Below are 16,397 nucleotides of genomic sequence, written 5' to 3'. Positions count from 1 at the left end.
GTACCCTACTATGCAATGAGGGCTATCGTTTTAGCGCTCACCAGTTTGCGCCACTGTAGAGTAAGGTCCTGTCACTTGCTAGTAGCGAAGACAGTGGCACCAACTGGTGAGCGCTAAAGTGGTAGGAGGACTATCGCATTTGCACTCGTCAAGATGGCGCCACTGTAGAGTAAGGTCCTGTCAAAAACAAAATATTTACTTTGAGGCTACGCTTAGTAGTTTTTTTTTAAATCGAAATTAAATGATGCGATTTGGGTATTTTGGTGAAATTACTAAAAAACTTAATATAAAAGTAGCCGCCTGACATGGAACGTGTTATGGGGGCTGAAAATATAGGAAATGACCCATTCTATCCGCCAAATCATTTTGGCACACGATGCGCCAAACACCCTGTATTATTATTATTTATGACAAAGTCAAATTCCCGCCTTAGGCAGTTCGATTTTTTCAAGTTATTTATAATTTTCAAAGAAAAATTATGCGAAGAAAAATTATGCGAAAAAAAATTATGCCAAAGTATATTAGTAGTAAAAACATTATGCGAATGGAAGGGATACCATGTGGGCAGCACAGGACTGGTTGTTGTGGAAATTTTTGTAAGCCTTCGTAAAGCACTGGATGTCACGTGGCCGGGACTACAGTGACGTCACCTTATATCTCTCATGAGTACAATGGGGTGCTCACATTGGTTCTATCATGAGAATCTCCTGGATACGGGCGGCGCAGGACCGGTCATTATGGAAGTCCTTGGGGGAGGCCAATGTTTAGCAGTGGACGTCCTGTGGCTGAAATGATGATGATGCACCAAGAAGCAAGAAAGAATATTCTTCAGCTAGGGGGCGTCCATTAATTACGTGAGACGTCTAGGGGAGGTAGGGGGTCAAGAAAAACCTCACTAAATCTCACGTAGGGGAGAGGGGGGGTCTCATTAAATATCATAATTTTTTTCAGCAAGAAAAAGGGTCAAATTCCGAGAAATCACGCCATCAAAATTCATTCGCCAACTTTGTCCATAGGTTCGTCGATGACAATCGAAGTTGGAGCTAAACCATCTAAACAGTAAAGAAATTAGAAGAAATGGTTTTTTTATACTTATGAAATCCTAATCGAAGCTAACCCTTACATTGCAAATATGTCTTTTAAGAAATCTCACGTGAGATTGTGGGGAGGGGGAGGGGGTCTGGAAAAATCCCACTAAATCTCACCAAGGGGGGCGGGGAGGTTGAAAATTTGCCAAAATTGTCTCACGTAATTAATGGACGCCCCCTACGTCACCTCATGTCTCGCATGAGCACTATGGGTTGCTCGCAGGGATTCTCACGTGAGAAGAGAAATGCTGTATGTGGAGAGAGTAGGACCAGTCGTTATGAAAATCTTTGGGGGAGGCTTGTCCAACAGTGGATGTCACGTGGCCAACACTACAGTGACGTCACCTCATGTCTCGCATCAGCACGATGGGGTGGTCGCACGGGTTATGCAGCATTTATCATTATCATCTTAAAATCATATTTTTTTTTAAATTTAAAATAACCCAGTTTTCTCGCAATTTGACCCTTTTCTTGCTGAAAAAATTACGTGATTATCGAGACCCCCCCTCTCCCCTACGTGAGATTTAGTGAGGTTTTTCTTGACCCCTACTGTGACGTCACCTCATGTCTCGCATCAGCACGATAGGGTGGTCGCACGGGTTGTGCAGCAGCAGCCGCTCGAGGTAGGCCGAGCATGCCGACAGGACGAGCTTGTGGCAGCGCAGTTGCCGCGACTCGCATGCTAATGTGACGTCAGCAAACTGCTCCGTCAATAGCAGCCGGGGGAACACCGCCTGGAATTAAATAAACATGTATTACTCGAGCAGTAAAGTTTGGTAAGTGGTTCACCACAGCACTACTTTAAGAGCGCTTTCACATTAGGGCGTTAGTAGCGCGACAGCAGCGCGGCAGCGGCGTTTTTATAATGTGAAGGCAGGCATCCGCTGTCACATAGTATGAAATTATCGGCAGCGCGTCTGTCGCGCATTTGTCGCGCTGCTAAAGTCGCCTAAATGTGAAAGCGCTCTTACTACGCCGATGCTAAAAGTAGCTTGGGTGCTGAGTCCTTAAGTTATCCTAAATAATGACAACATTGTTAAACAAATAAAATAAAAATAAATAAATGACCTTACCAGTTGGCGCCACTAGCGAGCAATAGGACTTTAATAGTTATAGTTATGGTTGGAGTTAGATGGTGCAACTGAGCCTTAAAAATCAAACAATATTCACCTGTAAGTTTGTGTGGTAAGAGTTCCACCGAACGCAGAACTGTTGTGGTGCCGCCGCCATCTTTGTTTCCCGTTCAATTGGACAACATAATAATTACTTATATTTTATCTTTGGCCGTTGACATTAGTCTATAAATTGCACTTGGTATAAACGTCCATGAAAATTATCACAGTTTTTTAAGCTTTATTTTTAAGTACAAACAATACTTTTTAAGTAGAAACTATTTAGACTAGATTGTATAGTTTTAATACTGGGACCGATTGATTTTTTTGTTTATATACCTGTAAAGAAAGAAAAGAATGTGTTAATAAATATTTCTTTTAAAGAATTTTTATACAAACACTAGAGCGAAATATGGGGACAGTACCCTACTATGCAATTGACGTTTCGTTCTAAGTTTTTTTGTACGTAACTGCAACCCAATCAAGTTAAATGCACACCTGGCAGCCGTGACGTCACATCGACGCTCTGAGCCCCGATTACGGTAATTTTTAACGTCTCCAATCCAGACACGCTTCTCGATTCTGCGATACGATTGGTCGTTCAACAGCGTACGTCAGCTGTTTTGACCAATCGTATCGCAGAATCAGAAACGCGTCTGGATTGGAAACGTTAAAAGTTACCGTAATCGGGGCTCTGGTACGGACAGGGCGAACGCTGGGAGGTGTGCGGGTGAGTGTGAGGGAATCGCATTCAAGCGAGCAGCACTTAGCTTGATCGGGTTAAAATGGTTACTTCGCTCTGAGAAGCGACTGCGAAATTGAATCTGCCACAAATGTAACTTTATCTAGGGTTAGGAGAGATATTATGCAGACATGTACTTCTTAAAACAATCGGAAAGAGGCTGAAAGAATTTAATTAAAAAGTCTCACCCAGCAAATTGATAATACGACAATTTTACACAAGCAACAATATTGTTTTGTGGAGCTTGATAGGAAAAACTTGAGTGATACCTTGATTTATAAGATGGCATGGAAGAAATTAATGCCTAATTGAAACAACTAATAAAGCTCATAAAAGTTTTTCCACATTTTCACCAACTTTTTGAAACTTTCTACTGTCACCTGTCAGCTGTTAAGATATTTTTTTTATTTAATGTCATTGTACCCACAGATAACAAATAAATGTTGCAAGAACTTGAACTTATTTTCCCACATAAAATCGTAAAAAGTCGAATTCTCTTTTTCGTTTCAATCAAAAATAAACCACTGGTCTCATGCATGACATAATCAAATTGACTATCAATTTATTCGGCTCTCGAATCTCGATTCTTAGATCATATTTATAGGCAGAGGCGGCGTTAAGCGTGGGCGATGTGGGCCACCGCCTACGGCCTCGCGGTACAAGGGGCCTCGCGACTCAAAAATTTTTAAAGCGAGAATAAAACAAAAATAAGCCGTAATGGGTGCGACTCTGGATGGGTGTGACTCTGCAAAGTATATTATTTGTTATGGATGTGATTCTGGTTTGGTGGCATCTTGCCTAATGGCAAATCGCAAAAACTTCCCGATTAATCGGGACTATACGATGTTTACAGTTGATTTTCCAGAATATCGCAAATTCTTTGATACATAACGTTTGTACTGCCGGAATTCAGCGCCACTGTAGAGTAAGGTCCTGTCACTTGCTAGTAGCGAAGACAGTGGCACCAACTTGTGAGCGCTAAAGTGGTAGGAGGACTATCGCATTTGCACTCCTCAAGATGGCGCCACTGTAGAGTAAGGTCCTGTCAATCGCCAGGGGTGCCAACTGTTAAGTATAAAAACGATAGCCCTCATTGACGTTTCGTTCTAAGTTTTTTGTGCGGTCAAGTTAACTGCGCACCTGGCAGCCGTGACGTCACATCGACGCTCTGTTATGGCAGCCGTGACGTCACATCGACGCTCTGTTATGGCAGCCGTGACGTCACATCGACGCTCTGTTATGGCAGCCGTGACGTCACATCGACGCTCTGTTATGGCAGCCGTGACGTCACATCGACGCTCTGTTATGGCAGCCGTGACGTCACATCGACGCTCTGTTATGGCAGCCGTGACGTCACATCGACGCTCTGTTATGGCAGCCGTGACGTCACATCGACGCTCTGTTATGGGAGCGAACGCGGGGAGGTGTGCGGGTGAGTGCAAGGGAATCGCATTCAAGCGAGGTGCGCACGCACTTAGCTCGATCGGGTTAAAATGGTTACTTCGCTCCGAGAAACGACTGCGAATTTGAATCTACCACAAAATATGTAACTATACCTAGAGTTAGGAGGGTTGGAGTATACGAAACGGGGCGCTATGGGGCACGAAACTTAGAAGAGATATTATCCAGACCAGACATGTAGGTACTTCTCAACAAACAAGCGAAAAGAGCCTGAAAGAATTCAAATAAAAAGTTTGGATCCCTCACCCAAGAAATTGATACCACGACAATATTATGTAGCAATACCTACTATTTTGTGTACCTTGAGAAGGAAAACCTTGTGGGTTTTAAAGACAGTAATGTAAGAAAGAAATAAAGTTTTCCACATTTTCACCAACTTTTTGAAACTTTCTGCTGTCATGACATTTTTTAATTTACTGTCAGGTAACCACACACAGATAACAAATAAATGTTGCAAGATCTTGAACTTATTTTCCCACATAAAATCGAAAAAAGTTGAGCAACCGAAAACAATACTCTTTTCCGATTTAATAAAAAATAAACCACTGGTCTCATGCATGACATAATCAAATTGACTATCAATTTATTCGGCTCTCGATTCTTAGACCATATTTATAGGCTACCATGTTTTTACAGGGTCTTTTCTTTCAAATCACGTTCTGAGCTATGTAAACAAACTTTAAAAATTCTCTTATTAATATTTTTTTTTACTATCTTTTATTCGAACATCGAGTTTCGTTCGACTATAATCAAGGGCGTGTATGAGCCACCTTATTAATCGATGCTACAACACTGTCTGTCGCAGCGTGGGGTATCTACGGTGGAGGTCTAATCAATCGGATGAGCTTGGGCCACAGCATAGTATTTTTATAATCATAATCATTTATTGCTTCATAAGTATAAGCATTTTGTTGTCTCCAAAAATTATGCTGTCGGCTCCATTCACGTGGATTTTGTTGGGATGTTCCGGGCGGAAATTAATAACTAGAAACGAAACCAATTCTTGAGAGCAGCTGGAAAAACAGATAATATTATAACGTCTAAAATATTAAGGGAGAAGGGGGCATAGTAGAAAACTATCATACTGTANAAAATTCAATAAAAATAAAGAAAAGATACCAATTGAAATAATTATAAAATTATTTGTTTTCACCCGGTGTAAACACCCACGGGTGGAATGAAACGGGTTTTTATTGGGTTTTTACCCTCATGTGGGTTTTTACCCGGGTGGAAACCCATCTCTAGTTGTATGTAAACAAACAATTTAAAAATTCTTTTTTTTTTTTTAAAACTATCTTTTGTTTGAACATCGAGTTTCGTTCGACTATAATCAAGGGCGTGGATGAGCCACCTAATTAATCGATGCTACAACACTGTCTGTCGCAGCGTGGGGTATCTATCTACGGTGGAGGTCTAATCAATCGGATGGGCTTGGGCCACAGCAAAGACTACTAGGCCACAGCATAGTATTTTTATAATCATAATCATTTATTGCTTCATAAGTATAAGCATTTTGTTGTCTCCAAAAATTATGCTGTCGGCTCCATTCACGTGGATTTTGTTGGGATGTTCCGGGCGGAAATTAATAACTAGAAACGAAACCAATTCTTGAGAGCAGCTGGAAAAACAGATAATATTATAACGTCTAAAATATTAAGGGAGAAGGGGGCATAGTAGAAAACTATCATACTGTAGTAGTATGTGGGCATAAAAGTAAAATTGTGGTTTCGCAAAATCAGTCCGGAAAAGCTAGCGTTATTGATCTAAATGTTCTAAAAGTTGAACACACCTTCACATAGAATATGCAGTGAGAAACTTTGAGAAGGTAACCACAAAATACAATTTTGAAGTAGGCTTGCATCCTGCACCAAGTGCAATGGAATAATCCAATGCATACTTACATTTATGCTTACTTACTTAGGATTTGCAGCAGAAGTTTCATGCAACTCAACACAGTTTTACAATGTTTACAGCTATAACCTTATCATTGTTGAATTTTATGACTTTGTTCTTTTGTCTTTTTTCATCATTGCCCAGTCAAAATTTGGCAGAAAGTGACAAAACATTAACAAAGTGAAAATATTATTTTATCAACTTTTTGGTGAGCATGTGGTGCCTCGCAGAGCAAACCTACTCTTTCTTCGGTTATTGTGGTAGAACATAATTGACCAACTTTCCGTCGCGGGGGAGCGAGACGGTCGTATGTCGGAAAACTCCCCCGCGTTAAAAGTTACAAACAAAAAGGCGCTTGAACATAAAAATCAATAGCGCCGTCGTAAAACAGGGCTCGACAGACCCTAGAGGCACACTAGATTTTCGTTGATATTTTGACGTTATGTAGAAACGCTAATGGACAAGTTATCTGGGTTTTTTTTTATTAGTAAAATAAGTTCCACAGTTAGTTGAACCCACTAATTTAGCTATTAATAATGATAAAATAGCTGTGTATTTTGATTTACGAATTCGATGATGCAATAGAAAATTCATACAGCTTTCTAGAGGCTGACAAAGGTGATTGAGTTTCTACCGCCACTTCTTCTCAGCACCAGCTAATATGTAGTCCCGAAGTGACAAGCTATATTAGGCGTGTAAAAGAGCTTTTTAAAAGCTTATTTACAGAAAATAAATGTCTTTTATAACAGAATCTCGTCGATACGACAACGTCCATCGGGTCAGCTAATTGCAAAACAAAAGACAAATAGATTTTGATCATACCTATTTCCACACAATTTACTACAACTAAAGAGTGTACTAGTTAAGAAAGATATGATTCATACAGTTTTATATTCGTATCTTTTTCAGACCCTCTCCCAGACAGGGGACAAACTCCACCTGTGTGTGGGCGGAGGGTGAACGACATAGCCTCATAGCAACCGAATCGGTCCACAATTGGCGGAACATTATCTGACGAGGGTGCAGGAACTGAAACGTTTTCATTGACACTAGGTGTTTTATTGACGGCTATATTATTATTATTTCTATTATTATTATACGTATGTATTAGCTTAAGACCTTCTCACCAAATGAAGCAATAAAGTATTATGAATTATGAATTATTTATTTTTACCTGACTGCGCCAGAAAGAGGATTATGTTTTTGTACTGCTGGGGTCTTATTAGACTATGACAAGCAAGAGGCAAATTGATTATTTACCTATTACATACTAGAAGTTAATGAACTCCTAGCCCCCACAAACCTATAAGTATAATTTTTTATTTATTTTTGTTGTGAAAGCGCTTTAAACGTCTGAGAGTTGAGGCGCTCAGTAAAATTATCAAAGATATCCAGTTTTGTTTCCTTCTTTAAAGAGTAAAAAGATAAACTCAGCGAATTAATGACAATCAAACNGGCTCACAACTTAAATAGTGTCCCACGTATGTGGGCATAAAAGTAAAATTGTAGTTTCGCAAAATCCAAACCACTATTTTTCGTTGGCAAAAGCAGTCCGGAAAAGCTAGCGTTATTGATCTAAATGTTCTAAAAGTTGAACACACCTTCACATAGAATATGCAGTGAGAAACTTTGAGAAGGTAACCACAAAATACAATTTTGAAGTAGGCTTGCATCCTGCACCAAGTGCAATGGAATAATCCAATGCATACTTACAAGTACTAAGTACACGTAGAAATCTTAGATGCCAGATTACGATACAGTCGAATCCTGGTGTAGGTATAGGATTTGCAGCAGAAGTTTCATGCAACTCAAGACAGTTTTACAAGGTTTACAGCTACAGCCTTATCACTGTTGAATTTTTTTACTTTGTTCTTTTGTCTCTTTTCATCATTGCCCAATCAAAATTTGGCAGAAAGTGACAAAACATTAAGTGAAAAATATTATTTTATCAACTTTTTGGTGAGCATGTGGTGCCTATCAGAGCAAACCTACTCTTTCTTCGGTTATTGTGGTAGAACATAATTGACCAACTTTCCGTCGCGGGGGAGCGAGACGGTCGTATGTCGGAAAACTCCCCCGCGTTAAAAGTTACAAACAAAAAGGCGCTTGAACATAAAAATCAATAGCGCTGTCGTAAAACAGGGCTCGACAGACCCTAGAGCCACACTAGATTTTCGTTGATATTTTGACTTGGTATCGTAATGTAGAACGCTAATGGACAAGCTAAGTATCTGGGTTTTTATCGGTAAAATAAGTTCTACAGTTAGTTGAACCCACTAATTTAGCTATTAATAATAATAAAATAGCTGTGTATTTTGATTTAGGTACGAATTCGATGATGCAATAGTTTCAAACAGCTTTCTAGAGGCTGACAAAGGTGATTGAGTTTCTTCCGCCACTTCTCTCTAAGCACCAGCCGATATGTTGCCCCGAAGTAGTGGTAAGACAAGCTATATTAGGACGTGTAATAGTCTAATAGTGGGTTTTAAAAGCCTATTTACAGAAAATAAATGACTTTCATAACAAAAGCTCGTCGATACGACAACGTCCATCGGGTCAGCTAATTGCAAAACAAAAGATAAATGATAATGTAGATGTTGATCACATTTCCACACTATTTACTACAACTAAAGAGTGTACTAGTCAAGAAAGATATGATTCATACAGTTTTATATTCGTTTCTTTTTTTATCAGACCCTCTCCCAGACAGGGGACAAACTCCACCTGTGTGTGGGTGGAGGGTGAACGACATAGCCTCAGCCATAGAAACCAAAGCGGTCCACAATTGGCGGAACATTATCTGACGAGGGTGCAGGAACTGAAACGTTTTCATTGACACTAGGTGTTTTATCGACAGTTATTTATTTTTACCTGACTGCGCCAGAAAGAGGGTTATGTTTTTGTACTGCTGGGGTCTTATTAGACTATGACAAGCAAGAGGCAAATTGATTATTTACCTATACATACTAGAAGTTAATGAACTCCTAGCCCCCAAATTCCTATATCATTTTAGATTTTTTGTTGTGAAAGCGCTTCATACGTCTGAGAGAATTATCAAAGATATTATGACGTATCCAGTTTTGGTTCCTTCTTTACGAGCGAGTAAAAAGACAAACTCAGCTCAATGACAATCAAATAATTACGGAGCTTAAAGTTTAACTTGCATCAAGTTTAAGACAAAGAATTGAATGCAGAAAAGTTTTGTTTTGTGAATCAGTTTTGCAACGTCGTCTTTGCAATTCGATACTGAAACGCGAGCGAATATTATATTAGCATAAAATGTCACCTCAGGAAACCAACATAGATTAAAGTATGCAACTGTGCCGTTTGGGTCTTACGCCCGTATTCACAAACGATGCTTGCTTAAGTGAAGCAGCAAATCGAATCCACAACGTTGAATAGAGCTCTGTGATTGGTTCGTGTGTCACCCTGTGCGTCCACGCGCAGTGAGACCTCATAGTAATGTTTGTGAATACGGGCGTAAGTCTAATTTATTTATGGATTCAGTGTTTTCTAGTGCTGTCTACGTCCCATTGAATGATCGATACGCTTTGGGTGGGCTGAATTAGTTATCGGAACGAAAGAGTTTGTTTTGGTTGAATTTTATGAATGTTTTGCTGACCAGTAAGTTTACCTACTTGGGGAAGTTGAGGAAAAACGTCATACGTTAAAAAAATCACGTGAACCCAAAATTATAAGCAGTACATGTCCAGTTACTTTATCGTATGTTGAGTTCCAATTTAGATTAGTTAGTTACTTATAAGCTTGAATCTGTTTTAATGTAGATTCATCTAAAATTGTACAGAACTAGTTGTGGGAGGTTTGATCACAAAATTAAATTCATCAAAGAACAGGAAAGCGCTGGACGCATGCCACTACCAACCGGGTAACATGGAAAGCATTGGGGGAGGCATATGTGGACGTCCTATGGCTGAGATGATGATGATGATGATCAAAGAATTAGATGAAGATAGTGGGGTTCAGATAGTACGTCCTGCATACGAAATACACAAATTACATAACATTAACTATGACTTCGCTTCAAACTACAGCAAANGTTTACCTACTTAGGGAAGTTGAGGAAAAACGTCACACGTTAAAAAATCACGTGAACCCAAAATTGTAAACAGTAGATGTCCAGTTACTGTATCGTAAGTTGAGTTCTAATATTTACATTAGTTACCTACTTACAAACTTGAATCTGTTTTAATGTAGATTCATCTAAAATTGTACAGAAGTAGTTGTAGGAGGTTTGATCACAAAATTAAATTCATCAAAGAATTAAATGAAGATAGTGGATAGTACCTAAGTCCTTCATACGAAATACACAAATTACATAACATTAACTATGACTTCGCTTCAAACTACAGCAGACAAATAGGCAGACGATCACCTGGCCAGTGATTATTATAGTCGTAAAATTGTATAGCTTTCGTGACGAGTTGCAGAGGTCGTTTCGACTGACTCAGCCTTTGTTAATTTTACAGATAAGCACAGGAAGTTCTAGATATTTTGTTCTTTATGGGCATATTAGTGTGATAAACGTTCAGTGATATTTTCAAACAAAGTCGGGACAAGGTTACTTAAATAAATTCAGATGCAGTTCCAGACAGATTTATTAGTAACTGACAGTTTGAAGAGGCTGGAGAAGGAGATACACATAGATAAATTATTGACCTAGAAACTTAACTAGACCAATATTTGTATTGTTCTCGACCGATAGTCTGGGTTTTGAATCGAAATCAATATTGAATAAAATGTATTGTTTATTTTTACATAAAACAAACAATGGTGATGCAAATCCCAATCCACACATTAAAAAGTATAATTTTTATGACTAAAACTTTCGTACTATCTAAAAAAGTAATCTAATCAAGCGGGTCTATTACCATCTACGGTGTTGATAAGAACTAAATCCACCTTAGTTCTTCTTATCTACAACGTAGATGGTCGTAGCTTTTTAAACACCAGCTAGACTAAAAGCATATCAGGTTATTTGCAATATTAACAGCTTGAAGATTCGTTAGCGATAGAACTATTAAATCCAATTACGAAATATGAACATGTTCAAAGAGTCAGACTAAAGGATACTGGGATCGTTCAAATATTGGCATCATCCAGAATCTACGCTTGAGTTTGAGTTGAACGATGTTTCATGCATGATAAACCTAAAATGATTGTTTTCTGCTTTAAGACTATCATAAAACTCATTTTAATGTTGCAAGAAAGCTTTTAAAAAGCACTTTTACAAGTCCCAGTATTGACCCTACCACTGTTTGTGGACAATAAATGGGCCAGTGCTAGTGCTTCAAAAACAAAACATCAGGGATATATTTCGCGTACGCCTCAATCAAAACAAAACTGTCACCAGCAACTATTGACAAGACATATTTCCCAACAAAACAGACAAAATGAAAAGTCACGCCAATCGATACCATACCGTCACCGTAATTGGTCTGAAACGTCCAAAAGGGAGATATATGTGCGATAAAAAAACGAGCCGAGGTCTGGAGGGCTGCGTTCAACGACCCTAGGGGGACTCCCGAAATAAACCGCGCGGGGGTCTCTGCTCGAGACTCGTATAAATAAACTGGAGATTTGAGGCCAACGAACATTCGTGGAAGCTTGAGTCTGTGTCTTAAATTGACAATCCGTTTTGCGGAATGTTCAGATGAAATTTGACGTTAATTGTTTTAATGTTTAGAAACTGTAACTGTCAGGTAAAAGAAGATAAATAGGAGGAATCATATTTAGGATTTCGATCGCTTTTTGGCGTTCAGTCAAAATTGGGAAGTTAAATCTTTTGCTTTTCTCAGTAGAATTTCACAATATTTTTATCTGTTGGGTTCACTAGCTTCTTAAGACTTTAAGCTCTAAAGAACTAGACATAACAGAAAATCTATTGTTGGAACTCGTGAGCCACGCGCCCAACGCAACAAACAGAAAGCCTTTGGTTTTGTACAATATTGGCAAAACTTCCAAAAAGAATTTCACAATATTGAATGAGTGACGAGTATCCCCACGTTTTTATGATTAGATTAACATCCTGATAATGTTATCGTACTTCTAACTAACCACAGCTTTGACGTATTCATTTAGATTATTAATGTCACCGACAAGTTTAATAAAACTGCGAAATGACACGTAGTAAACAAAGGTCAACGAACTGTTACATTTGGTTAATTAATTTAACAATGCCAGGTCGTTAATGAAATCAACATAATCAAGCAAATTGACCATTTAACTGTCAATGTTATGTTTGTGACTGACGAAGACGATGTCACTGTTTACCACTCCTACACTAATTAACCTCAGGTTGTATGAAAAGAAATCTAAAAGCAATACAAGGAAATCATTCAAGTTACGATCGATAGTGGTCTTAGTACAAGTCCCACCTCTTTTTTCCAGCACTGCAAGTCCTGTATAGCCAGGATCTACAGCATGGCCTCCAAAAGAATGGCTAACAGTCAATAGACACAAAAAGTTATAGATTTACAGAATTTGACTAAACTGAAACGAAGAAAGCTGACCTCGTCAAAAACGGCGACGGAACTACCGATCCTAGACCTAGAAGTATTAGTAGGTTTAAGGAACAGACCAGTAGTTAGGAAGCTTCAAATGATTATGATCTTTCAGGACATAAACATTTTATTTCATTAGAAAAGAATCTACGGTCACTCGACGTTATGCCGACTTGTAGGACCGTAGGTATTTGACGATCTTTTGGGTTGAATTAGGTTTCTAAGAGAATAATAGCCTGATTAGGAACAACTGATTACCAACAACGGCAAATTTGACGCCATATAAATAATATCCACAGAGTTACACGAGATTACAACAATAGAGATGTGATGTCATTGAACGTCTTTGCCTAATTGATATCTACGGCTCAAGAACAATGCAATACGTAACGTATTATTGTGAGGAGGATCCGCTATTTTGAAGGTCGCATTACCAGTGACTTCGGATATGACGAGATTGCGAATTGATTGGGTTTTAATGATGGACTTATTGGGATAGAATTTTGAGGACCCTGATTTTCCGGATTAAACAATACGAATACAAACTAACGTCTATCTCGCACAGTCGGGATTTAAATCAGGCTTTGTCTCAACTGGAGACGAAAGACATTATAGAAGAAGAATAGAAAAGCAGCAAAAATACTAAACTGTATTTTTCACGTGTTTGTGCCACAAACAAACTTATCGTCCCAATACGATATGTCAATAGACACCCAAATGTGACACCTTTGAATTAAGCACACAAATATTATGCCAAGGTGTTCAATAACGTCTATTTAAAAACTTCCGAGTACTAAACAATACAGTCTGGGTCCAAGAATCATGAGAGTGAGCTCAAGGTCTTCGAAAAACGATAACAAGAGTAGGTAATTCGCATTGGTTGATTGTTGAATCACGAATTTTTAATGGTTAATGTTATGCATCGAAACGAAAATAGAGACTTTTTTAAAAGAGAGAAAACACTGGCATGCTAGAAACAAAATGTTAGAGATAAGAGAAAATATGGGCCTCTAGATTGGGACTGAGGTACTTGAAAATATATCTTATCAGATTTTTTACACGGAGCTGTAAACAGGTTTGGCTACATGACCGATAAAGGAAAAAATCCTGAATAGTGTAGTTATTAAAGCTACGACTCACCGGAAAATGTTGGAACAACACTGCAGGAAACACAACCCATAATACTCCCTTGCCAAGTACCTCACGGCTACGGGAGCAAAATGGTTTTACATGAGCTTATAGCCAACATTTGGCCGCTCCGAAAATAGTAACAGGCCCCACTAATGTTATAAACATTCAGCGCGCCTGACTCACACATGCATGCACTATAAAAATCAATATTTAAACAATTACACCGCGATATCTACGGGAAAAAACGTAGCGATGTTAAAAGGCATGAAATGGTCGCCTCTGAAAAATGTGACTGCAATCACTATAACTAATATGGGAAAACAACTAAAATAGACTTGTACTCACACCGAGACCTCGCGACATCGCATCACGTATGCAATTAGTTAGTGGCGGCTGTTTTTTAACGATGGAAAATCAATAATTTTTAAGAGCACAAAATTGTTCATATTTTTCCAACGGGCCCCGCTTTCCTCTTGTGGTCTCAGTCGCTCGGGCACTTAAAAATGAAAAACCTATTGCAAGAAAACTGTGGAAACGAAAGAGATGCATATACGTCGCCGATTGTAAATAATGACAGGGGCAAATCATAACAAATGAGCGAGACAGTAAATCATGTCGGAGGTCCCAACAAAAACAAACTAATAGCGCGATTTTGGATGTAAATTGATAATTAAAATATCACTTACCAGTTTCCCGTTTATTTTAATGCACATAACAAGAAATATATTATAAAATAAGTGTTTTTAACATCGCAAATGCATTTTGACGGCACACGCGATCATCCGTCACGCGGACGCCATTTGCAAAAGCGTGCAGTACGATGTTGCTAGCATCGTCTTGTAAAAATCCAACTGAATGTAATATTCCAATAAGATATTTTTTTAAATAAATAAATAAATAAATAAATAAATAAATAAATGGAGAAGCTTGTGTTTGATCAGATTATGACATGTAAAGATTTAGTAATGGCTTGATCTTTTGATAATTTAAATGGGTCATTCCATAAAAATCTGTATATTTTCGACGTCATTTTGTCCGTAACTTTTTTAAGATGCTTTTGAATACTTTATTAGTGTAAATTATTGTTTATAAATTAATTATGTTATGTCTAAAAGGGCCAGTCACTTTATGCTTTATTTTAGGAGAAATTACAATTTTCAATTTTTTCATACTACATTACTCCTATATGACTTCTAATAAAGTATAAAACTTATAACCTTAACATTTATAGATAAGTTAATACACATAATGTAGTTGTTTTGTTATTATCACTATATAAAAAACATCATTCCCTAACTAGTAATTTAGTCCCAAGTGCCATTTAAAGCTAGGGCCTGACGCTCTAGGGACTGACGATTTGGAGTAAAACTTAACACAAATGCAGATTAACTTTATAAAGATGCTTAATACGATGTGCCGAAAATAGCCAAAAAACCACACGTAAATACTATTAAATTATATACAATTTCCTATTATAATCAATAAAGCTACTCAACTAGGGACTGACGAAGTACCTCGAAATCTTTATAGACTTCGGACAGGTCTGGTCTAGTAAGGACAATCTGTTCAGGTGTCAGGTAGGGATTCTTAGATGGATCAAACTTGGAGTGCAAGTGTGATTTTGTTCCCCAGTCGACGAAGCACATGATGTCGTGCCCTGCGTGCCCAAACAACTGCAAGCAGGAAGATTTAATGAAGGCTACTGACAACGCCACTCTTGTGGCGGAGTTTTGGCCTGACGCTGTGTAGGTTTGTTGTCGACATGACAAGAAGAAGAATAAAAAAATATTTTAAAGGTACAAGCAAGTTTTTATTCTGAAATGCAGTTGTACTAAAACGAAAAAAATAATGCAAGGTTCAAATAATTTCGAAAGCTTGTAGCGCAAACCAAAAAAAAGAGGAATAAATTCCATGCGCGATAATAAAATAATACGCTTTTCTTCCAATACTTACATCTTTTAAAAAAAACTACGTTTTATTTAAATTAAATTGATGGTTTAAAAAATTTACCTAATATTCGAAAAATCCGGATAATCCGGATTCGTACGTAACACAAATCCTAAAAACCGGATTTTAAAAAAATCCGGATTTTGCAATCTCTAGTCGCGGGGCGCGTCACAACTTATAAAACAATTTACCCCGATTCTAGGGAAATCAACAGCACATGGCAACATTGTTCTGTCCCCTCATATTTATCGAATTTCCTATTGGAATCAAGTAAGAATTTGAGGACTTTTACAATAGCAATAAAATGTGTAATAATTTAATAGAAAAGTACCAAATTAATTAAATACCACCGGATTTATTTAACTGTCGCTCTTGTGGCAACATTTTTCGACTGTCATTCATCATCACCGTACTTTTCGCGGGAATTTCAACTTTCTTTGCGTTCGTTGTTTAGGTAGAAAGACGACTTTCCCAATATTTTTGTAATGTTCACGATTTATTC

The 16,397-nt window shown here is 38.1% G+C and overlaps 1 protein-coding gene across 1 annotated transcript; it reads right to left on the bottom strand.

Annotated features, from left to right (window-relative positions):
* Positions 1–1,645: 1,645 nt before the first annotated feature.
* LOC114352716 (protein bric-a-brac 1-like) lies at positions 1,646–14,530 on the bottom strand. The gene is made up of 3 exons (XM_028304395.1): positions 14,294–14,530; positions 2,259–2,539; positions 1,646–1,822 (listed from the first exon to the last, which is right to left on the bottom strand). The coding sequence occupies exons 2-3, from the start codon at positions 2,316–2,318 to the stop codon at positions 1,646–1,648; spliced, it is 237 nt and encodes a 78-aa protein (XP_028160196.1). The 5' UTR covers positions 2,319–2,539; positions 14,294–14,530.
* Positions 14,531–16,397: the final 1,867 nt, after the last annotated feature.

This window comes from Ostrinia furnacalis, unplaced genomic scaffold (assembly GCF_004193835.3).
Source record: "Ostrinia furnacalis isolate ACB-3 unplaced genomic scaffold, ASM419383v2 OfSCF1433, whole genome shotgun sequence".
Taxonomy (NCBI): Eukaryota; Metazoa; Arthropoda; class Insecta; order Lepidoptera; family Crambidae; genus Ostrinia; species Ostrinia furnacalis.
Note: the sequence above shows the minus strand (reverse complement) of the source record. Positions and strands in the feature narration are given on the sequence as shown.

Coding starts and splice junctions, on each gene's coding strand:
- LOC114352716 (XM_028304395.1), bottom strand. CDS start 2,318: ATGGCGGCGGCACCACAACAGTTCTGCGTTCGGTGGAACTCTTACCAC. Junction 1,823..2,258: donor CTTACCACACAAACTTACAG/GTGAATATTGTT, acceptor ATTTAATTCCAG/GCGGTGTTCCCCCGGCTGCT.